This window comes from Berghia stephanieae, chromosome 1 (genome assembly GCF_034508935.2).
Source record: "Berghia stephanieae isolate SIO BIC M18660-M18661 chromosome 1, UCSD_Bste_1.3, whole genome shotgun sequence".
Classification (NCBI taxonomy): domain Eukaryota; kingdom Metazoa; phylum Mollusca; class Gastropoda; order Nudibranchia; family Aeolidiidae; genus Berghia; species Berghia stephanieae.
Genome location: NC_088360.1, coordinates 68,522,050 through 68,547,012, shown reverse-complemented (window position 1 = coordinate 68,547,012; position 24,963 = coordinate 68,522,050). Strand labels below are relative to the sequence as shown.

At 35.5% G+C, this 24,963-nt stretch overlaps 2 protein-coding genes across 5 annotated transcripts in view; one reads left to right on the top strand and one right to left on the bottom strand.

Annotated features, from left to right (window-relative positions):
- Positions 1-2,079, bottom strand: part of LOC144980308 (pecanex-like protein 1) — an 83,531-nt gene extending 81,452 nt beyond the window's left edge. For 2 of the 4 annotated variants that reach the window (XM_078927981.1, XM_078927973.1), the window contains exon 1: positions 1,747-2,079. In XM_078927981.1, coding sequence (XP_078784107.1) covers positions 1,747-1,899 — 153 coding nt within the window. In that variant the 5' untranslated portion in view covers positions 1,900-2,079. The remainder of the gene's footprint in view (positions 1-1,746) is intronic. The other 2 variants (XM_078927967.1, XM_078927989.1) reach the window with 2 other exon arrangements.
- LOC144980340 (mitogen-activated protein kinase kinase kinase 11-like) lies at positions 2,021-23,485 on the top strand. Its single transcript, XM_078928011.1, has 8 exons — positions 2,021-3,425; positions 11,147-11,327; positions 12,241-12,389; positions 13,417-13,592; positions 16,007-16,247; positions 18,069-18,209; positions 18,788-18,973; positions 21,161-23,485. The coding sequence occupies exons 1-8, from the start codon at positions 2,699-2,701 to the stop codon at positions 22,393-22,395; spliced, it is 3,036 nt and encodes a 1,011-aa protein (XP_078784137.1). The 5' UTR covers positions 2,021-2,698; the 3' UTR covers positions 22,396-23,485.
- The last annotated feature ends 1,478 nt before the right edge of the window (positions 23,486-24,963 follow it).

Genomic DNA, 24,963 nt, shown 5'->3' with positions numbered 1-24,963 from the left:
GGGGTGTTGTAAACATGGAATTGAAAGCATTGAAGAAAAAGGAAGACAAAGGGGGCTGGTATAAATAGGGAACAGAAGATTACAGGATCAATCCACTGATGTGCCTTTTTTACAGAAATAAAATATCCCGCTATGAAGGATACACTCAAAGTACAAAGTACAATACACAGTATTAAAAATTATAATGATAGACATGAAAATGATTCATCTTATTAGATATTTGGCAAATTGGACTTCTAGTAACACTAAAGCTCTGAATCCACTGGACCAACTGTCACCAAATTTTGCATGAAGATGATTTGTGTGTATTTTGAGATTGATTAGACATCGTGATGATTTTATCGAAAAATCAAATTTGTTTGTCAAATCCCATTGAAAACTATCATTTTTTTATTGGAGATAGCGTGTATATAATGAGGTGGGAGTACTTGCATTTGAATCAATAACAATACCAGTTAGTAGGTACTAACGGGAAAATATACTTAAACCCTATTCCTCAGAACAGTTTCTGGTTTACATTCTCGAGATTTTTTTGGTTAGCACTTTGCGAGAGTTCAGCATCATCTTCCATCATTCTGCCAATCTAAGATGACTGGGAGGAAGCACGCTCCAGAACTAGATAATAATAGCCCCCGAAAAAGTAAACAAATTTTTGAAACAAAGAGAAAATTGAAGAACGAAAAAAGAAATTAAAATGAAAACTGAAACAATAAAGAAAATAAAAATAATTTTTGTGTTGGACGACTGACAACTTGCAATCTCTCTTCTGTCTTTTCTTAACAACAACAACAACAACAACAAAGAAAAATATTAAACAAACAATAAATAGAGATTTAAAAAACTGGCCCACTCAACATAAAGTAGGGCTATTCAGATTGGAGTCTATAACCATAACCTTATTTTACCGAGTATTCAGGAAAATAGAGTTCAGCATTATTTTGCGGAGCATTTGAGAATAAGATATCAAGTTTATCTCTCCGAGCGTTCTGAAAAATAGAAAGTTTTTAGCAAACCATTTTTATGAGTAGTCCTTGCCACCTCAACTTAACCATAACTTTATTTCGAGTATTCGGGAAAACAAAATTCAGCATTATTTTGACGATCATTCGAGAATTTAAATTAGAGTTTATTTCACCCAGTGTTCGGAGGAATAGAGTTCAAGTTTATTCTCCCAAACGTTCGGAGAAATAGAGTTCAAGTTTACTTTCCCGAAAGTTAGGAGAAATAGAGCCAGTCTAAAATTATACCCACAGCAATTGCCATGTTGTACAGTGAATATAAATATAACAAGTGGTCCTATTTCTCTGCAAACCCAAAGTTTTCCAATCGTCGATAGATGCTGGTTGGGCCTCTGTAAAACCGACTGACATTTTCAACAGAAAAATTGAATAACTCTGGAACCGTTCATTATCCTAGAGGAACAAATAAATCAAATTAAATTTTATTTCAAGCCCCATCCATCTCATCTGTCTGATTGGGTCAATCAAATTTAGATGTTTTGAGATTGAAAATTTTATTAGAGTGCCTAGTTAAGGTGGCAGGAGGAAGTGGCACTTTTTCACTCTGACTCTGACTATACCATTGCCAAAAAAAAAAAATAAAAACCCATAATAATTAGACATGGACTTATTCAGTAGTTTCTACTAAAATATTCTATATTAGAATAGTTTTTTGGTAAGTAAACAAAATAGCCTACTGAAGAATTTGCTCTTCATATACCAAGGGTTATAAGTATAAGTTACTTACGGCATACACGGCCAAAGGGAATGCCAATAAAATCATCCATAGATACAAATGAAACGTATTACAGAAGACCTGTTGTTGGGGATCGTAGAACCATCCTCCTGTCAAGGAAGCCCATATTCCCTGACGAAGGATATCTAAGATGTGAGATCCCATTAATTACAGACAAATATTTGATCCTGTCTCATGGCAGGATAAATTTTATATGGTAATCTACTCTGTGATCACATGTTTTACCGAGACGTAACGTTTCAGCTGTGAATAGTTCGATCAAGATTGTTATCAATGTAATCAGCCATTTTCACTTTTCAGACATTGAATTCACGTTTCTCACTCTCAGCTGACGTGAAATGGCGATACTAAAAGGAAGGGACAGTGACCGAGAGCGGAACGAGGGTCGCAGACATTGAAAGTGCTGGACGTTGTTTTTGTTTATTTACTTTTTCTGACCAAGGACCACCGGATTCTGTTAAAATTGATATGAGGATTTTACAAAGTTATGTAGTTTATCGGATATTTTCATTCTATGGTTAAACTTTTCAATATGGCGGATACATATTCTGAAGAATAGTAGGCCTTCGACTCAGTGATGATGATAAAAAACTGTGTCAAAACAATAAAAATCTAACGACAACACATGATAATCCAAAGCCAATTAAATCACTTCTGTTTAAAATTAAAACCCATTAAATCAATGGGGCTTCATTGAACCATGTGAAATTTTGTGTAGAAACACATCTACCATCAAACGGGAGGATAATATAGAGGAATGTATTTATTGCCACTTCCTCCCATCCAAAACAAGACGCACAACAACAACAACAGTACAGAGAAGGCCGAAAACTCAAATTTTGACTTCATGGATGGTCATCAAAACAATGCCTGGTTGAACTTAACGGAGACATTATGTTGATAAACACTTTTTGAAGAGGGTAAGCGACATAAGATCCATCGAATGCGACACAAGGCTGTGTCAACGTCTTTGATGGAACCTTCTCAGAATGTTGAACGTCGGCATCGGAAAGAGAAAGTGAATGACCTCAGTCCATTATGGACTGCAATCTTTGATTATGAAGCTGCAAGAGAGGATGAGTTAACTTTACGAAGAGGTACTCAAGTGCAGGTTCTTTCTGTGGATTCTGGAGATGATGGTTGGTGGATGGGAAAGGCTGAGGGAAAAGTTGGCATTTTCCCCAGCAATTTTGTTGCCAAAGATTCTCAACTCAATGTTAACAACTTACCACAAGATATTAAATCAAAAGATAGGCCTTTTGAAATAGACTTTGAAGAATTAGACTTAGAAGAGGTTATAGGTGTTGGAGGATTCGGTAAAGTATATAAAGGGAAATGGAGACATGAGACAGTGGCAATCAAAGCAGCACGTCAGGATCCAGATGAACCTTTGAGCACAAGAATTGAAAATGTAAGGAAAGAGGCAAAATTATTTTGGCTTTTAGATAATGTGAATATTGCACCGTTGCGGGGCGTGTGCCTCAACCCTCCAAATCTATGTCTTGTTATGGAATATGCTGCTGGCGGTTCCTTGAATCGAGTTTTGAATGGGCGAAGGATTCATCCAGAAATTCTTGTGAATTGGGCTTTGCAGATTGCCAATGGAATGTACTACCTACATGAAAATGCACCATTGACTTTAGTACATCGGGATCTTAAGTCCAGTAACAGTAAGTACAATTTTTATTTCATTTCTTTTGCTTTCATATCGTTATACTTATACCTATACACACCAGTTTAAATTAACACACCGATTTTACCTGTAGGGTTGATTGCCACACTTCAGAATGTTGATATGTGTGCTCGCAGCATTAAATGTTCCATATTTGAGTTTGAAGAAAATCACTCTCTCACTCAATCCTTTTCGGGGGCCTGCAGGCACTTGAGGGTATGCAAGGGATCTTCACCTGGTCTTGTCAGCTGCTATTTTTGGGACCACCTAGAGCAGACCTGCCTACTATGACTGCTATGAAAATTTCCTGGAACTACGAATTTTTTTGGTCATAATTGACACTTATATTTATATAAAGATTTTTAATTCAATAAACTTCTTTAAAACTAAGTGTTTTTTTTTTTTGCCAGAAAGAAAGGATTTTAAAGCATTCATTTAATTATGTATTTAAACACAAATTGATCATTTTAAAGGGTAATTCTAATGTCTACTCTGTTATGACCCCTGAAAACTATGAATCTTTCCAATTCCAAGTGGCTAGAGGTCTGCTAGAGGGACAGACCTCTCTGCTTTCAGTCCCTCGCTCTACTCTATGGTACATCTCCTTGGGGCAGCCTTGCTTCTTGTTTCCTTGGGATGTCCATCGCAAAGCCTTCCTTGTCAGTGTTCCATCAGGTCAGCAACAAACATGATGCCTCAATCATTGCCATCTTCTCCTTTTAATGAGACTCCCCAGAAACTCCACTCCCATAGTGGGCAGGGAGGTACATACTGTGTCTTCTATCCCTCTATATTTGTTTTCGAACTTGCTTTCTCTCTTTGTCGTGGAATGAGATTACTTGATTTTGTCCAGGCCCTTGCCGGATACCCTAGCTGGGACGGAAACAGTCAAATGTATAGTTAGTTTTGGGAGATGATATTTTTTTCCTTGTAAATCATCTCTCTGTTATGCACAGTATTATGTTTTGTTTACGTATTATATATGATTTGTGAACATTTGAGTGTATTCCTCTTAGTGAGGAGCCTGTGCTTGTGTCTGGATGAGACTTTAAGGTGATCTCAACTAAGTACTTTGATAGTGTGTTCTTGGAATCTACATCTGTATCCTATTTGAACCAATTCCCCTTTGTCTTACCTTTTCTTGGGTGCTTTAATTACAATTCTAAATCTTTTTACTATCCCATTTTCTTCCTTTTTACTGGCGCTGATATGACCTTAATGTGTTGCAAGCGCCATAAAACCCTTAAAAACAAACAAAGAAAACAGAAACTCCACCTCCACTCTAACTCTCAGGTCCTCATTTGAGATTGTATTCACCCAGATGATCTTGAAGATTTGTCGTAAATATTATTTTTTGGAATACCTCAAATTTCTGTAATCTTCCAACACTTTGATCCACAGAGCAAAATGCTTAGGATGTTACTCTTAAAATTCTTGATTTGAGTGCTGGAATTTAATCCCAGTGCTCTCCAAATTTAGTTTGACTTGACTTGACTTAGATGCCTTTCGCGTCTCGACCGAAAGATCGGGTCGCCTTGGCTGTTTCCAGTATTTCCTGTGTGAGGTGTCTCCAATATTGCCGGTCCTCTGCTAGGGTTCTCAGATTTTCAAGGTCCCCTCCCGTTACGAGACTAATGCTTTGTCCAAGTGTTGTGAGGTTTTTGTTTAGGATCACAGGGAGTGTTGTGATCGGTCTTCCTCTGAAAAGGTTCCCGTGTTTTTGGAAGTATCCCGACATGGCTTGGTTAGCTGGTATGTTTTTGTCCCTGCGTAGTATGTGACCAAAAAGTTGCCATCGTTGTAAAATGTCAAGGGAGATTGGTCTTTCTTTTGTGATCTTATAGAGTGATTCATTTGAGATCTTTTTTGGGTATTTGATGTCCAGTACCCTTCTTAGCTGTGTGCGATGGAAGGCATCCAGATGTTCTTCTTCGGATTTTGTCAACGCCCAAGTGCCGCAGTTATACAGAAGTACCGGTTTTACAAGAGCATGGTACAGTTTCAGTTTGGTTTTTCTCTTTATTTTGTCACCTCTAATCCATACATTGGTGAGTTTACTGAGTGCGGCGTTTGATAGCTGTTTTCTTCTTTGTACATCCTCGGTGTCTCCAATTAGTGAGCCGACTTTCTTTGTTCTTTTCCATTCCTCTTTGTTCCTCGATATTGTTGTAAATTCGGTTTTATTGGCATTGACTTGGAGGTTATATTTCATGAGGGTATTTTGTATGATGTCTATATTTGCTGGTGTTGATCCAATAAAATCGACATCATCTGCATAGGCGATTTCTCTAGGGATTGCATTCTCAATATGAGTCGTTGGTTTTGGAATGACTTTTCGAACTTCTTTCAGAGCGTGTTCTAAGTATATTGTGAACAGAATCGGGCTCAGACTATCTCCTTGGGGGGTCCCGATGTTACTTTCGAACTGCGTCTGTTTTGTGGCCCCGTATATCCTTGGTTGTATCTTTGTGTTGCTGAGGAGAAATCGGATTATTCGGAGCTCGTCTTCGTCTACTATTTCTGTTAATATCTCCAAAAGTTTTCCTCTGTCGATCGTATCCGGACAACATGGCTGACACCTGTTGACTTTGAGCTTCGGCTCAGTGGATAGTCTTATGTTTCCATTTATTCACTGTGTGGAATCTTTAATTTTTACCTGATGTGGACTAATCTTAATATTGGAACTTTTAACTTAAGATCTATTAAAAGTAACATTCGAAAGGAACAACTGTGTCAAGATTTAGAAAGTTATAAAATCGATGTGTTGTGTTTACAAGAGACGAAGATCCAAGATGGCGTCGACCAAACAATAAATGGTCACAGACTGCTGTGCTTTGCTTCCAGTTCACCTCACTATGGTGGTGGATTTCTCATAAATAAAAACTGCAGGGATTTGACTAGTGACGAATGGAATGTTTCGAACAGAATATATGTGTTCTTGAGCTTAAGTGTAAGATCAATTCAAGGAACCAGAATAACAATAACAAAGACGATCACGGTAAGAAGACGTTCACTATCTCAATCGTAAATGTTTACGCACCAACAAGTCAACGCGCAAAACAATACCCAGAGGAAACTGATAAATTTTACAAAGACCTAGACGATACACTGAACAAAATAGGAAACAAATCAATATTAATAATTGCTGGAGATTTTAATGCCAAAGTAGGAAAACGTCTCGACAGTGACACACTATGTTTAGGATCATACTCAAAAGGAAAACGTAACGATAACGGAGAAAAATTAGTCCAGTTCTGTGAACAGAGAAAACTTTTCATAACAAACAGTGCTTTCAACCACCCATCAAGACACCAGACAACATGGGTAGGACAAAGGAAAGACCAAACCCAAGACAAAATGATAACAATACACAACCAAATAGACTATATCATATGTCGACACCGCCATAAACACTACTCAACCAACTCGCGATCATACGGTGGTACACTGCTAACATCCGATCACAAACTTGTAAAAACGAATTTCAACATAAATGTGTACAGACAACGAAGACAGAAAGGTAAAACGGCAGTCAAAATAAACACGGCAAAAATAGTAAATGAGCGAGAATGTCGCATTCATTACCAATATGATCTTAACTCAAGTCTATGGAAAATAAAGCAAAACAGCAATCCAAACAATGAATGGAAAGAGACGCAAGCGGCAATGAAATATGCGGGGGAAGAAAGTGCAGGCTCTATTAATACAACTAAGAACAAACCAAATCGAACGCCTAACATCGCTATTAACGATCTATCGCGGCAACAAAAAGAACTTAGGATCAGGATACAAAACACGAAAGACTCGGAAGAAATAATAAACCTGAAAACGGAATGAAACAAAATACTGCATTCAATTCGATCACTTACAATAAAACACAGAAACGAGGAATTAGACAAAAAAGTGGAAGACATAGAAAAGTCCAAAAATAATGCATCGTCTATGTTCAAAGCGACGAAATATCTGAACCGAAAACCATTCGAGAACCCAAAACTACAGGATAAATTTGGCAAACAGACAACAAATCCCAACGATATCCTTGACATTGTAACTGACCACTTCCAGCAGAAATTTCACAAACAAGTCTCACAAATATCGCCCTTCTCAAGAAACCCTAGAGACCTAAACAACCGCATCACAACAACTGAAGTTAGAAATAGCATAAAGTGCCTAAACAATAACAGATCCCCAGGCGAAGATGAAATTCCCGCTGAATTGCTGAAATGCGGTACCCTCTCCCTGGATCTGAGCATTGCAAACATAATGAACAAAACATTCTCAACACACAAAGACTGTGACATAAACAGCGGTGTCCTAATTACAATACAAAAACCAGGAAAAACGAAAGGACCCGTAAACAACCTGCGCCCAATAACATTACTGAATACCATAAGAAAAACACTGTCAACTATTGTCCTCAACAGAATTAGACCGAAAATAGAAAAATATCTATCACATAGCCAAAGCGGGTTTCGCCAAGACCGAAGCACATCGGACGTTGTATGGACACATAAATGGTTGGCAGCAAAGGCACTCAAAGAAAACATATCCATAACAATAACCGGAATCGATATGTCCGCAGCCTTTGATACGATCGACAGAGGAAAATTTTTGTTTAAGGGAAGCAAATGTCAGTTTGCTGCCCAAGTAAGTGAATTCTTGAATATTTCCAGAGGATTTCCATCAGTGAGCACATTGTTTCACATGTTGATTCTTATGACTTGAGTCTTCTTGTTTTTTACTTTTAGTCCAATTGAACTAGCTGCCGTGTGCAAACTCTCAGTCTTCTGGCGTATATATCCTAAAATCTATGGGAGAATAGTCCAATATCATAAATAGTATAAATCCACGAGTGTTGTTGTAAGACCCCATTGTACTCCTAGTTTATGTCCTTGGGTAGCATTTCGTTTCAGCCTGTCATTGTTTTTTTTTTTTTGTTTTTTTTTTTTTTAATTGGGGGAGAGGATACAACCTTGTTTGACTCAGTGTTCATGGTGAATGGTTCTGTCAACGTCGGGGCTGAGAGTCTTGTGCCTAAAGGTGGATTTCCACTTAAATTGTGATTTATCTCCGCCCATCACCATCTCCTCAATTCCGCCTTTTTCAATTTTTTAAAATGAATAAAAAAGACTCATCACAACCACTACATCAACATCCCTAACACCACTACTTATTACAATCACCACCACATCATCATCCCTACCACCCCTACTACTACAACTGCACTACATCATCCCTACTACTACTACTACTACTACTACTACTACTACTATTACTACTACTACTACTACTAGACCTATCACTGTATCCCCATCCCTACCACTATTACTACTATCATCACCACACCATTATCCTTACCACGACTACTACAACCACGACAACATCCCTACTACCCCCTCTTCTACAACTACCACCACATCATCATTCATAATCTCTATCCCACAGCCACCACCACATCATCTTCCCTACTACTACTACAACCACTACCACATCATCATCCCTACCAGAACTACTACAACCACCACCACATCATCATCCATACCACCCCTACTACTACAACAACCACCACATCATCAACCCTACAACCACCACTACTACAACAGCCACTACCACCACATCATCATCCCTACCACCACTACTACTACAGCCACCATCACATCATCATCCCTACCACTACTACTACTACTACAACTGCCACCACATCATCATCCCTACCACAACTACTCCATCATCCTTAAGATCACTACTACTACAACAACCACCACCACATCATCATCCCTACCACCACCACTGCTAATACAACCACCACCCCGTCATCATCCATCCCTACCACAACCACTACCATAACATCATCCTTAAGAAGACTACTACTTCTACTACTACTACAACCACGACCACATCATCATCCCTACCACCCCTACTACTACAACAACCGTCACATCATTATCCCTACCACCACTTCTGCAATAACCACCACCACATCATCCCTAAGACCACTGCTACTATAAACACCACCACATTATCAACATCATCATTCTTACCACAACTACTACTACCACTACAATTACTATAATCACCATATGTTGTAATTATATATTACACTTTCAACTTTTGAAATTCCTCCGCTTTGTGTCAGAAATTGGTGTGAGATACATTGTGGATTGCATCTCAATAAATTTTTAATGAATTAAAATTTATAGGTTATAGTCAGACATATTGATCACGATCTACGTGCTGAAAAATGTTCTCCTTTTTTTTTGTGACCAGTCATTTTCACCCCCTGAACATACAGAAGGTTGTTTCACTCATTTGATTGTTCCAAAATTTGTCGGAGTATAAAAATGTGGTCTGTGCATATATATGATCTTCCTGTCTATTCTAATCTTGTCGCAAGCTGTCTACTGATACCAAAAGTCGTTTGAGTATGATGCGGCTAAATTCCTTACTGGTCAATGAGAGTAAAGTGATACCTCTCCAGTTATTAAAATTCCCAAGGTCTCTTTTCTTTGGTAGTTTAATAATTGTTCCTTTCCTCCAAGTGTTGGGTATTGATTCCTGCTCCCAGATATCTTGCAGTATATGTCAGAGGATGTGGGGTGTTTCTATGTCTTCTGTCTTCAACTTTTTGATTGCCTCCCTAATTTCTCCTACTGTAATGTCACCCTAATTAACTTCAAGATCCTCATCTGCCTCATTGATGTTAGGGAAGATGCTCGGTTCTAGTCTGTTAATGATTTTCTGGAAGTGCGCTTTCCATCTTTCTAATTTGCCATGATCCTCTGTGATTGATTATTGAGCCAACCTCAGCTTTTACTTTTACAATATTTTAACAATATGTTGTTATTGTTACCTCTATCTTCTCGAGGTTTCTTAACTATCATGTAGACAGTTTTCATTTCTTCTTTTTGATCTGCTGCTGCTTTTGCCTTCTCTGCAAGTTGGTCCACTATATTTCCGTTTGTCCTTCCTTGCCTATCTTTTTACATTTCTGTTTTTCTCTTTATATTGAGTTGAGTTGAAGAAAATAACAGCCATGCTATTGCATGCTAAAAATGTAATGAGAGCTTCAAATCTTATATTAGTTTGAAGCCTTCTTACTAGCTTGTATCCTGCAAGTTCCCATAGCATTTGAATCTCTATGATTACACTTTAATGAGAGAGTTGGACAGTGGAAAAACTGCAATTTTCTCTGTTATGACCTGTATCTGTTGGGATTTTTTTTTCTGATCTCTTGAAATTGATTGGTCGCCATGATGTCATATGCACCATTAAATTATTTTTTTGTATATGCAGCATATATAAGGAGCATTATAACATAAACTTAAAAGATATTATGTTGTCAAAAAGTTTTGGAAGGACATATGAAACTTTCATGACATACATTAACACTTTTGGTCATTGTTACTTCTCACTTTAAATTGGCACCTTTGACAGATCTTAATGTCTCCCTAAACCCAACAGTAATTGGTCAAAGTTGAATAAAAAAAGACTGCTGAGGTTATCAGGTTTGTAATTCTTGTGACTGTGACTGAAACAAGTTAGAAAGCCCTATCTGAATTCCAAATCTAAAATTTAAAATGTTGTGCGCTTTGTTTTGTTTATTTTTAAGAATGATTTTGCCTTTAAAAATTAAAATGGGCTAAGCAAGTGTGATCCTTGCCTTCCACAAGTTATTGTCATTTTGGTCTTATAATTTTGTATTACTTTTTAAAAATCCAGTTTTACTTATGGAGTCAGTAGATGGAGGTGACTTATATCATAAAACACTGAAGATCACAGATTTTGGCCTTGCAAGGGAAGTGGAAAAGACCACGAGAATGAGTGCAGCTGGCACGTATGCTTGGATGGCACCTGAAGTCATCAAGTCATCTCGGTTTTCCAAGAAGAGTGATGTTTGGAGGTATGTACAGTGCAGGATCTCTATAGTACAGCGACTTGTCCATGTCTCAATTTTTTTTCACGATTTATCATTTGTAAATTTATAATTTTTAAAAACCCCAAAAAAACTCCTGTGATAACACACATTTTAATTAAGTAATAACCCTGTATAGCAACATCAATTTGGCAATAATTGCTTGAAAACACTGGAACTCTTAACCAATGATATCCATCCTCTTCCGGGACTGTTGAGTGTTCCATAGGTGAGGTGAAGCAAGACTAAGAGCTAGCTTAGCTGGTACTTTGCACGGCACAAGTGCTTGCTCGCACCACATCGGTCAATCGGCCAGTAAACACTCACCAGGGGTACACGCTTCGTTTATAAGACACTGCACTACCGACCTATTATCTTGTTTGCTGACCACGCACGAATGAACACCATTCCACAGAGCATCTGAGAATCCAAATCATTGTCTGTTTTCAAGAAATCCTTGAAAACATCTCTTTTTTGATGTCATGTACTTTCTATATTGTTTTGTGTTGATGTAATTCAAAGTGCCAAGAGCCTCATTGTTGAGGATACCATGCGCTCTATAAGAGTATTATTATTATTATTATGATTATTCTTATTATTAATCATGAAATGATATCCACTCCCACTTCTACCAATTTGGAAAGAAAAGACTATACAATACTTTTGGCACACTAGAGAGTGCCACAGCAGTTGAATGCGTGCAACTAGCAGTGATACCTACGCAAGCTTCTTTTTGTCTTATTTTGGCTGCAATGTTTTAATGATTTAATGATTGTAGTGTCATATTCTAGGTGTGTCCTTTTGCTTTTTGTTGGTGTACATGTATTCAAGTGCTATATATTTAACTGATTAAATGTTCAAGTCAATTTGTTTCCATATTTTTATTTTCTTCTCATTGTAGTTATGGCGTTGTCCTTTGGGAATTGTTGACTGGAGAGATGCCTTACAAAGGGATTGATGCTTTAGGTGTGGCCTATGGCGTTGCTGTCAATAAACTTATCTTACCAATACCATCTACTTGTCCTGTTATGTTTTCACAACTCATGACAGGTAAGTCTCTTCATGGAAATACAAAATATTAAAATGATTTATCTTCTTTGACATATTTTATTTATTAGGTGGATGCCCATAATTTAGGACCTAAATCTTCTCATTGCATGGAGTCATCTTCAAACAGATGACCAGTTGACAAGCGACGAATTTTCTTGGTCTTTTTTTTTTCTAGATAGAGGAATCCCAGCCATTATCCCAACATTATCATACATACATCTGATGCGTTATTATGCTAGTGACATGCATCTCTCCACCAGCTCTGTGTTTATTGTGATATTTCATTTTATTTATATTTTATTTGAATTTATATGATGTATACTTGGACATTCCTTATTTTACCCTGAGTCTTGTGATATTTTACATTATTTTACCTGGAGTTTTACTGTTATCAAGAAATAATCAAATTTATTTTATAAACTTTTTAAATTCCCATAATTTTATGAAGCCATTTTATATTTAACTGTGTTCACCAGATTTTGGCCCATTGAGTTTTCATTCTTATCACCGTGGCATCTTAAATAACAGCAATGACCCAGGAAATAAACGACAACCATTCTAATTCATAATCAGTTTGTGAGCAGAGTCTCATGGATTGTCTGTCTCCTGATTTGATTAGTCGTCTTTTGTAGATCTTTATTGTGAAATATTAATTCTGGTTAAAATCCCCCTGTGACTTGTTTTGATTTTGTTTTCTTGAATCACCACTGTCACATCTTTATAAAACTTCTACATGTGTAGAGCTCATTTTGCTGGAAAAAAAAATTATGTATGTATAGCATGGACTGACTGCTTTTGTGGTTGAGTGAAAAAAGAGTATTTTTCTGTTGGTTTGGTTTTAAGTTTTAGGGGAACTCTTGATAATGGACGGTAAGAAGAGAGTTAAGACTAATGCATTTGCCACATTTTGACAATGAATCAGTTGTTAATACCAATTTCTAAATTTTTTGGTAAGACAAATTCTCAATTCACAATAATTTGAACAATGCCAATTGGTTACATACCTCATATTATTTACCTTGAATAGATTGTTGGCATCAAGAACCCCATGAGAGACCAACATTTCATGAAATATTGGACCGTCTCAAGGAGATTGCCACATCACCTTTCATTACCACCCATGATGATTCGTTTCACTCCATGCAAGATGACTGGCGTCTTGAAATAGAGCAAATGTTTGATGAATTGAGAAGCCGGGAAAAGGTAATATTACTCTTTTGAATAAGCATTTTTATTTATACACATTTTCATGGTTTCATCATGCTTAAAGCACCACATAAATAAACAAACAAAAATGGCCCTAGATAAATTAAGTCCATCAAATGAATTAATTAGTGGAAACCATCCATTTCGTGGAAGTGAGCAAGTTGTTAAGGGGGGAGGGGGGGGGGGGGGGGAAATATGTCTGCAGTATGGCTTGAATTTGGGGTTTTCCACGTTATAGCAGTGATGATAATCTTCTATGGATCCGCAGAATTCCAGGATTTTAGGAATTTCTCAGAAATCTTCAGCTGAATTTCCTGTGTCAAACATTTTCTTCAAAACCGTAATATCAATATTAGGTGTCTTATGCATAGCACACTAGAGAGTTGTGGTCTTATGTCATATTCCGACACCTGTGCTCAATTTAGTTAAATCTGGTGACAGTCCCATTATTATTACGTCAGGCCCGACAGAGTGGCGCCAGAAGTCACAATTGACACAGAAGACCAGTGGTGTTCCTTGACGGTTGGAAGGGGAGGGACAAATGGGTCTAGATTTTTTTCTCTCTGTTATCGGACCCTCTGTTTGGAGTGCCTTACCACAGAGCATTCGTGAAAAAGAATCTTTGTCTATTTTTAAATGTTCGTTTAACTCTCTCGAGTTCATATGCATGGAAAATCGAACAAATTTGTTAGATTTTCAATGAGGGTGAACTCGAGAAAGTTAAAAAATATCTGTGTCGATTTTAGTAGATGATATGAGAAGCAAAATAGCATCTGGTTTGTGTTGTATGTGTGCTTGTGTGCGTGTATGAGTATGTTTCAGCCAAAGTAATTTGTAATTTAAGCGCTTAGAGTCTGGGGTCTCAAAGTTATAGCACTGTATAAATTTTCAGTATTAATAATAATATTATTATTATTATTGACATTTTAATTTCTCTCTCTCTCTCTCTCTCTCTCTCTCTCTCTCTCTCTCTCTCTCTCTCTCTCTCTCTCCCTATTTCTCAACCTTCCATTGAATCATCTGGCTCTCTCTCTCTCTCTCTCTCTCTCTCTCTCTCTCTCTCTCTCTCTCTCTCTCTCTCTCTCTCTCTCTCTCTCTCTGTCCCTATTTCTCAACCTTCCATTGAATCATCTGGTTATACAGAGATAATATATTACAATAAAGCAATGGTGATTGGCTTAGTTTACTCTTTTACTCTTTTTTATACCTACAAGGTTTCAGTAATAAAAATATTGTGGTCTGCTTTATAAAGTTTTAAAATACCCTAAAAACAACACTTTATAGCCTTTTGTTATCGTCAAAAGTTTATCATATCTTGATGAAGCGAGCGATTTGAATATTATTGTAGGCCTTTAAAATTGTTTTGTGGAAAGGACAATTCATTAAATGTTTACAAAAAGTAAATTTATGTACTGGATGTACACTAGTAGTAGTAATATATTACATGGTACATGAACATGATAGTTCCTGTTATTTTTACATTTTGCTTGTGTTTTATTTATAGACTGAGACATTTTCCTCCTTTTTGACAAATTGCTATTTTCATCATTGATTGTAGTACAGTATCATATCCACTGGGCTACTTCCACCAGCCAGGTACAATGAGCTGATTTTCACTTCATGCAGTAGGTGTCATCCATAAAGCATCCTTGTTGTAATTGCATTCTTACAATTTCCATCACTGTTAGCCAGGTTCTCATTCCCACACGATATTAGTAGTATTTTGTGAAAATTGTTGGACCAGAGAGAACAACATGGGTTAGAATTTTGTAATCATTTTTGTCCTTTCTGTCTCCAAATATCCTCGATTTTGCTTGATTTTGTTACTAGACTGGGTATAATATCATCTTGGTTATTAGCATTTATGCTATTGTACCCTGCTATATGAAGTGATGCGCTGGAAGTTATGTACCATTTAATTTGATTTCCAGTGGTACCAATGAATATGCATCTCCTGCATCAAAGAAGCCTGCCACGTTATCAAGATAGTTTTTTAATATGTAAAAAGTCATTTACTTAATTTCAGCCCGGTGTATGTTGATAAGGATAATGATTGATAGTTATAAGAATAATAATAATTACATTTTTTATATTTTTCCTGGAGAGTTTTATTTTACATACATATCAAGTGTATTCAAATGGCATGCTGTTGACATAAAGTATTGCACATCAATGAATCATACATATAAAACATTCATTTTTCTATGTGAGAGAGAATTTTCACAAATTGTTTAAGACATTTGAAGACTTTTCTTCATTTGTAAATGGTTTAGTGTATATAATATGTCATCTTTCAAAATGGTACAATGAAATAAATCTGAAGCAGACTTGAACTTAGAAATTGGTGGACCTCACCAAATGTATCAAGTTGAAACATTTTTTTTCATTGTTACATCTCTTTTACTCTTTAGGAATTGAGGTCACGAGAGGAGGAGTTAACAAAAGCAGAATTGCAGCAGAAACTTCAGCAAGATCAACTGAAAAAGCGGGAACAAGATATTGCACAGAGGGAAATTGAGCTTTTAGAAAGAGAATTAAATGTTTTGATTCTTCAGCAAGTTATGCACAAACCTACGCCCAAGAAAAGAAAAAGTCGCAAAAGTCGTTTGAAAGCATTGAAGTATGGAGGGAGAAAAATTAGTGAACCTTCTGGTACATAATGTTTTTATCATTATTTATTTAATAGCCTTTTACCTTTATTGTCCTCTTTTTTCCTTTTTTTTTTCAGTCAAGGCCTTATCTCCAATGTGAAAAAAAAAAAAAAAAATTTGTTGTTTAATATAGCTTATTCAACCTTGGTTTTTTTTTTCTTTTTCAAAACAACAAATTGTTATGCTCATGGAAGAAAGCCTGTTTTAATCAAAGTGATCAAGTCATCAAGGACCAATTTAATTATATATATATATATATATATATATATATATATATATATATATATATATATATATATATATATATATATATATATATATATATTCTTAGTTCCACCCTAAAGGAATCATTGCCTCTATTCCTAAACTATGATAGTGTTATATATACATACAGTGCAGCCCATATATAACACACCCTACTATCTACAGTGACATGCAGTCCAAGTCCCGATTTTTTTCCTATATATCAATGAAAAAAATCACCATAAAAATTAGATTGTTTATGTAAATGACCCTTGCATGTCCCAGGATTATGCTTTTTTGACTAGCTAATCAAAACAAGGACCAGAAGAAGATCAAATCTAGATTATATCATTTAATTCAAATGTACTGGTTTTTTAGGTCATGGTGGTATGGTGCATTAGAGAGTCCCATTTTAGCTCTTTGAAAAATCGGCCACAACACATACAATTTAGTAAAAACCCTGAATCGACATGGATAAGGCAATAATTGCCATTTTCAAATTGACAGCCAATGCTTCATTGAATATTTTTTCAATTGAGGAAAGTTTTGTGTAATCTCTGTTATATCAATGTAGGTATCCTTTTTATATTGTGTGTGAGTGGCTGCAGAGTTTGTTGATGTAAAGTTGGTTTCTCATACTGTCTGAACGTGTCAGTTTGGAGGCAGAGGATTGTGTCCATCCAACATGTAGTAAAGGCTCTGAGGACTGTGAGAAAGAAGTTAAAACAAAATTTAGATTAGATCAATGATACTAATCAACCACTGAATTTGAGAAGCTTTGAGATTTTCTCTATCCAATTAGCAATTCTTTGAATGGCCTCATGATTTGAACAACTTACTGGGATCATACACATATAGTAATTGCAGTAGTAGTCAGATTTATGGAGACAGCATAATAAAGAGCTTTTTAGTTGCTTGGTGAAAATATTGCTTTGCGTTCTATAAAATAATAGTTAACATTAAGATTTGTGTTGCAATAATGACAGAGAATGACTGACCATCTAATGACCTCGTATTTTTCTGTATGGAACTGTCATTTCACTCATATTCCTTAGATGTTTTATATAAATAAAGACACATGAAATTCATGAAACCTTTGACAACCCTTAATATAATTTTAGCTAATGGGATTGCTCATCAACAACAAACAAGCATTTACATCATTACATATACGCCTTCTCATCAGTTATTCGTTGCTTCCCAAGATGCTCAATTTGTGAATCCAAGCAACCAAGATCAAAGGAAATGCATTGTAAAGGACTCAATAGTGCTATTGATCGTGACGTACAAAAAACCCCCCATCATTATTGCTCTAAAAAGAGACATATTAAAGGGTTAATTTTTAAAAAAATCAAAGTTTGATGAAACTCTGAAATAGTTTCAATTAACTGGCCATGTGTTTTGATTAACCAGTAGTAATTACATAGAAAATATTCTGTCACAGTCAGATTGTTCCAATTAGGTAGCTGTTGCAATAAAACAACATTTCAGTTACCGATTCGATTGTATATATGTTTGGTTTTTACTGTCCAAATATGAAATACATATAAATTTATTCATTTATTTGTTGTCCTCTTAGATTTTCGGCATAATATCACAGTCCAGAAGGAAGAAGGCATGTTATATGATCAGCATAATTACGGCAACTCTGATGCTCCTGAGACACCCCCTGCAACTCCAACCCGTGCTCCTCCCCCTCCTCGTTTCAGAGCCATTGCTTGTAAGGAATCAACACTATTGTAATAATTGAATATAAATCTGTTATGTGCTGATATTTTTTTAATTTTTAACATATGATTTGTAAACATTTGAGTGTTTTCCTCCTAGTGAGATCTTGTGCTGGTCTCTGGGTGAGACTTTTAGGTGATCTCAAACTAAGTGCACTGATAATGTGCTCTTGTAATCTACATCTGTTCCCTATTTGAACCATTTCCCCTTACTTTTTCCTCAAGTCTTTTTAATTTTACATCTAGAAAGTTTTTAATATCCCATTTCTTCCTTTTTACTGGCGCTGATATGACCTAAATTTGTTGCATGCATCGTAAAACCCTTAAAAACAAACAAAAACAACTTATCTATTACTTTTAGTTTGGAGTGGTTAACATGTAAATTTATATGTTTTTTTCTTGAAATTTTATTAAATGCCTTTTATCTTCCATATAATAAAAGTGTGGAAGTCAGAAATATAACAAAATGTACTGAGTGAAACTTTAAGCTTTATATAGAAGTTTGAATTTATAATTTGAGGAGATTGTTGCACCATTTAGATTGAGAATTCATGAGAAACTTTATTCACAGATCCTCCTTCAGTGGATGAAAGAAAAGGAAGAACATGGGGCCCTAGCTCTGTACAGAGAGACAGGCACCAAAGATCTTCCATCATCTTTGCTGATGGTCGATGGTCTAAAAGTGCCCCAAATCTTGAGAAATCCCTACGCCATCTCGGAGGTGCTCATGTTCATCATGGTCCCATCACTCATTTGTGTGAGTAATTCTACAATTAATTTACAATTCATTTTAATTGTGCTCTGCATTTTTCCAAAACAAATTTCAAGCCGAAGGAGTTGTGACATTTTTTTGGGTTTTAATGAGGGATGATTGAGTAAGGATGATGTGATACTATTTCTTTCTTCAAGAAATGTTTTATGCTAATGAAGCATTAATGATTCGGTCAGAGTAGAAATGGAAAACATGAAGTTACCATTTTTTCTGTATGATAGGTGTTTAGTACATATTTAAGTGATAGAGTACAGGAATAAGTTGGGTTGTTTTTTTGTTTGTTGTCATTGTTGTTTTGCTGATTAATGTATTTCTATTTTGGGTGATGATGGCGTTCTCATTCATGAGTTATCTCAGAAGCATACAATATTCGTCCTTCTACCTTACACCTTGTGTTAATTATTTTACCTTAAGATGGATATCAATTATTTATTGGCCACTTATGCAATCTTATTTCAGACATTTTATTTCTTTTGGATACATTCTTGTAGGACAGCACATTATTCTTTGTGAGTGCTTGGATCATAATATTTTGTCATCTAGATTTCATTCGTACAGATTATTTTCAGTTACCATAATTTTTATTTGGAGCCAAAATGTCTGTAGCTGTTGATATTAAAATATTTATGTTTGTCTCAATAAAAAGCAAAATAATTAATGCACTCAAATTTATATTGCAATACAATCGTCATTGGACATAAGCTTTAAGGAAGAAAAAGAGGAAAACATGAAACGAAAATAACAAAAGTATGTTTTTTACTTGGAAACAATTTTGAAAGCTCATGGCTTTGGGTGGATTGGATTTGATCTGCTTTGGTGAATTTCCTCTATCACACTTTTACTTTTGATAAACTGTGATAGTTACACGCTTATTTTACCTTTGACCGTTAATGAGCTTTAAAATTTTGGTCACCACACTTCAAAATTTTTGTGGTCATGTTCGCTGAGTTAAATGTTCCTTTTTTTTATTTCAAGGGAAATGGTAGGTTGGGAAAATCAGGCTCTTTGCTGATAGATGTTTTACCTAAATGACTGCTAAGCTATGTCTAAATAAATGCTACAGGATAGTAGTGAGTCCTTTCATGGATTGAAAGACACAGGATTCTGATAACAATGAATGGATTTGTAAAAATCTATAATATATGTAGCAATGACTATGAAAAATGTTTTTTTCTCTTTTTGATGAAATTTTTTGTCTAAAACCAAAGCCCTATCTCCACTGAGTAAAAATGTTTTTGAATTTTGAAAATCCATTCATAAATAAACAAGTTATGCAGTTTCAAAGGTGTCATTTATTTGGATGACCCGCAAAGAGGAAAAAAACGCGAAAATATGGGACGCTTTTTCGGCATTTTTTTTCGACCTTTGGTTGTATCTTGCGTAATAAGTGGATTAAAAGATTGAAACTTGAAGAGCAAATTAGGATGGTGTTTTGTAAAATACGGGAAAAGTACTCGTCATATTCATATGAAATTTTACAACCAAAAAGAAGAAATGTTCATGTATTACCTTGTCAGCGACAAAACCTCCACGTCCGGTAGTTTTAGAAATATTTTACAAAGAGTAAAAATCTATTTTTAACGGTCTTCTGGTAATCGCACGAGTTTTGTCGCTTGACATAATCTAAAATGACCTTTTTTCTAACTGTGTGCCAACTTTCAGTCATATTCATCGATAAACAGCGTCGTAATTAATTTTTTAAAATAGCATATACGAAACGGCTTCGTCCCATATTTTGACGCGAATTCGGGCACTTCGTGAGCGTAAAAGAGGCCCAAAGATTTGTGCGGGATAGTCATTGCTAATATATGTGACAAACATCTACAAAATCCGTGTTATTTAACTTGAGGAGCATGAAGCAGTCATCTAGAAATGCCTTTGGAATTCTTTGCTGTGGCTACAATTTGAAATTTACTGGCCTATTTAGGGTTCCAACATCTCTGTTCCCCTTCAGCCTCCAATCAAGGGTTGAATTGATGGGTGATCCTTCTTCTCATTATTTTTAAACTGCAGATGAAAAGAAAGTTAGCATTTGAACTGTTTAATAGTTGACTAAGGAAGATCACATTAATATAATTTGTTCAATATAAATATAATATTAGTTAGAAAATAAGGAACTAATTTGTCCTCTAAAGATTTAAATAAAGATATCTTATATTATTATCCCCACAGATGAACCAGAGGATATATTTCCTGGTGATTTATATGACTTGCCTCCAAAGTCTCGAAGCATTCCACACACATTAGCAGCCACTCCTACTTCCAGTCCTCTGGTGAGGGGGAAAAAGACAGACACCTGCCTTTACCACATGTCCACAATTTTAGCATCAGTGGCTATGGGTTTCGACATAGGCATTGCCAACACACGGGCCATCCATCCAAATTTGCATTCACCAGGTGCTGATGAGGATAGGGGTCCAAAAAAGAGAGATTCTTATATTAATAATCGAAGGGATGCATATCTGGCTGCTGTCAGGGATTCTTTCATCGAACCAGAAGGAGACTTTCGTTTTTATCAGGCCCCTCCTCCTGGTTATTGGCATACATATCATGGGGTAGGAGCTAGGCAAAGACCCGGTTTAAATATTATGGAAACTGATTCCCCTTCTGTGTTAGATTCTGATTTACAAGGAAGTGGTCAACCGAATTTCAATCCTCGTACAACATCACATCGGTCTTCTTATGCAGATAGTGAAGCATCAGGCTTTTCAGCTGCCACACCAACGACAGAGCGAACTGTGATCTACAACCGCCAGTTATCAAATGATAGTGAATTAGGTGAATTTACTTTAAAATCATCCATCAATGATGGTGCTGGTGCTCCTAATCCCCCCAGTAATAAACCAAATCGTCGGTCTGTGACGTTTGAGGATGATTTTATAGTCACAGACTACAACAATAAATACAATAATGGTGCAGCAGCGTCTCATCGCAGAACGCCTTCAAATACCTCAAATACTTCATTCACTGATCATCCAGAAGCTGTTAGGCATGGCTTCACTCCAGAAAATTATTCTCGCTCCCCTTACGGGGATATTAATTCATCATCATCACAACATCAAAGGGTTCCACCCCGTAGAAGACCAGGTGTGGAACCAGCCCAACGACCAACTACTCTTGATGTTAGCCCAGGCAATTATAGAACAGTACCAATCCAACTTAAATACCCCTCAAGCCCTGGGCATGGCTTTTCCAGTACACGCACAAGGGGATCTATTGGTGAAGAAATAGGACGGTCACATTTATCACCTGGAAATACGCCACCCCATATATCTCATCAAAAAACTCTGTTGGATATCGATGTAGAAGGCCAGACACAGGATGTAACTAGACCACTGGTTCAGAGCAAGGTAGATTCAGGAAAGTATCGTGTATCTGATTTAGAAAAAGAACTGCATGATGTTTGATTATGCTAAAGTAAAGGAAACAATAATTTTAAATAGGAAATATTTTTTTCTTTGATTTTCTTTAAAATAACTTATATTTTGGTGAAATAACTCGTATTTACTTGTCCTGTTTTGTTTCAAACGTTTGTTTTATGTCCAACATCTTCTGTGAAATGTCACACTGATTGCAAACTGTAAGGTTTCTTCAATTGCAAAGTAATATATCAAAATAATAACAATTTGATCCTGATCGTTCTTGCAAGTGTATCAAAATGATGTATTATGTTCATTTTATTTGCATTTATTGTATAGAATAACTAATTTCTCTCTTGAAAAGGCAAAGGACATATAAAAGCTTAGCTCATCATACTTTTTCTTTGTCATTGAATGGTCTAGATAAAGGGGTTTATATTCAATAAAAATTGTTTATTTTGTTTTGAAATTGATTGAGCCTGGTGGGAAAATTCTGTCTAATTTTTAATCCTTTAAATTAAAAAGATTAGAAGTTTTAATTATATGTGAAAATCCGAAAAGTCAAGCCCATGGGATGGAAAAATAATTTAATGAAATTATTGTTTTATACCAGTTTGATCATCTTATTTTATGGTTATTAAAGTGTAAGTATTTAAGTCATTTGAGTATTTCTAAGTTATGATATGACATTAATATTATATCAATTGTAGTATACTAACTATCTGGATCCATTCTTATTTTTATATTTTCTATACCGATAGCCTAATTTATTTATTTTCAGTGTAAAGAAAATATGTATTGTTATGAAAAAAAAAATATTGTTTTGGTTCCATGGTGATCATTTTTGTAAAACTGTTTTGTTCATTATAGCATTGTTTTGAAATTATGAGATACAATTTGTTTTGATGATCATGAGTTATCTTTTCAAACGAGTTGATAAGATTGAATGTATCATTTGCCTTGTGTTTTATATGGACCAGTGCAATTTTATTGGTAAGAAGGAATAGTTTATTTAAGGCAATGATTTTGCCCCGTGCTTCTGGTCACAAGTGACATAGGATTATAGAGTTGAGGAAAAAAACAATTGTGTTCAATTTACTTCTCACCCCCCCCCCCCCCCCCCTCCAAAAAAGAAAAAGAATTAATTTTAAAATCTATTCTTTTGCTATAATTCATTTGTGATTATTATTGCAGAACGGATGACTTGGATGTTGAAGCGGGAAGCAAATAATGTTACTCATCAATCTATATTCAATTATATCAACACTTTACATTTATTGATTCGTAGATGGGATTATCTGTTATTGTGAATTGAAACGCAATATGCCAACATCATTTCAAAATTTTGTTATGTCAACAAGTTAACCATACATATCATAATTTATCACTTTTCATTTTTTTGTTTTTGTTTTGTTTTTATTTGATTGTTGTTTTGTTTTGTTTTTTTGGCCACTGATCTTTCAATAATCAATATTTGTTTCTTCATTTCTTTAATATTAATTTTTAGATTTGGTAGTCTTTTTAATCGAATCTGCCTCTCATATTCTTATGATAACTTTTGGTGGGAAGACTTTCAAGCGAAATTAATTTTTAACAAATTTCATGAGATATGCCATGGAAAAAAAAAGTGAAACCAAATATGAAACAAAATATTTCACCCTTTTCTATCATCACGAAGTGGCATCTCTTATTTTCTCATATTAAGGAACGTTTGATAGTAGAGCATACACAAGATCATCAACTGGTATAAGTTATCAATCTAGATGGGGTTCTTGACCTCCCATAGTGGTTAGGGAGGTCGTTTGCTGTGTCTTCTATACCTGTATATCTGTTTTCCAACTTGCTTTTGTCTTTGTCTTGCAATGAGATTACTTGGTTTTGTGCTTTCCCTTGTGGAAGTCTTTGGGTTGGAGGGAAACAGTTAAATGCACAGTCAAATTTTTGGGAAATGACATATCTTTTCCTTGCAAATCATTTCTCTGTTATGTTGTGTGGTTTTTTGTTTATTTGTTTTTGTTTTTTTTTTTTGTATGTACTAAAATTTTTTTTTCAGCATTCATCACAACAGTAGAATATTTTTACATTATCTTTTTAATGGTGTTTATCCAATTCTTTTGGCACAATTGAAGATTATGAACAGTAACTGCTAATAATGACAAATCTATTACATTTAGGTCTTCGAAATGTGAAATCTGTACCTGAGACGGGTCTCGCCCATTTCCAATAGCGTCTCTTCAATCCACTTATGTGATCCTTTTATATTGTCCTATTGTTTCAGCTCTTGGAGACATAGCAACAGTTTAATTTAATTGCAGGTCTAAGAGGCAGCATTTGGCATTTTCTTATAGCTTAGATATGGAGACCAACCCTATTTCAATCATTGTTCTTCGTTAATAAGATAAACTAATTGTTATTTTTTGTTTTTTGTTTGTCTTTTGTAATTTGAAATGTAATATTTTTTACCGAAATTAGTTTCTTTATTTGTCATATTTCTCGGAATCAAAGTGTATTTTCTTATGCAACAAAATGATCACAGTCAGTTATATGATAAAAAATCCTGAATCAGAACATGCCATTTGGGTATTTTCACTCATGTCATGCTTCATTTTAGTGGAA

Coding starts and splice junctions, on each gene's coding strand:
- LOC144980340 (XM_078928011.1), top strand. CDS start 2,699: ATGCGACACAAGGCTGTGTCAACGTCTTTGATGGAACCTTCTCAGAAT. Junction 12,390..13,416: donor GTTTTCACAACTCATGACAG/GTAAGTCTCTTC, acceptor TACCTTGAATAG/ATTGTTGGCATCAAGAACCC. Junction 13,593..16,006: donor AATTGAGAAGCCGGGAAAAG/GTAATATTACTC, acceptor TTTACTCTTTAG/GAATTGAGGTCACGAGAGGA.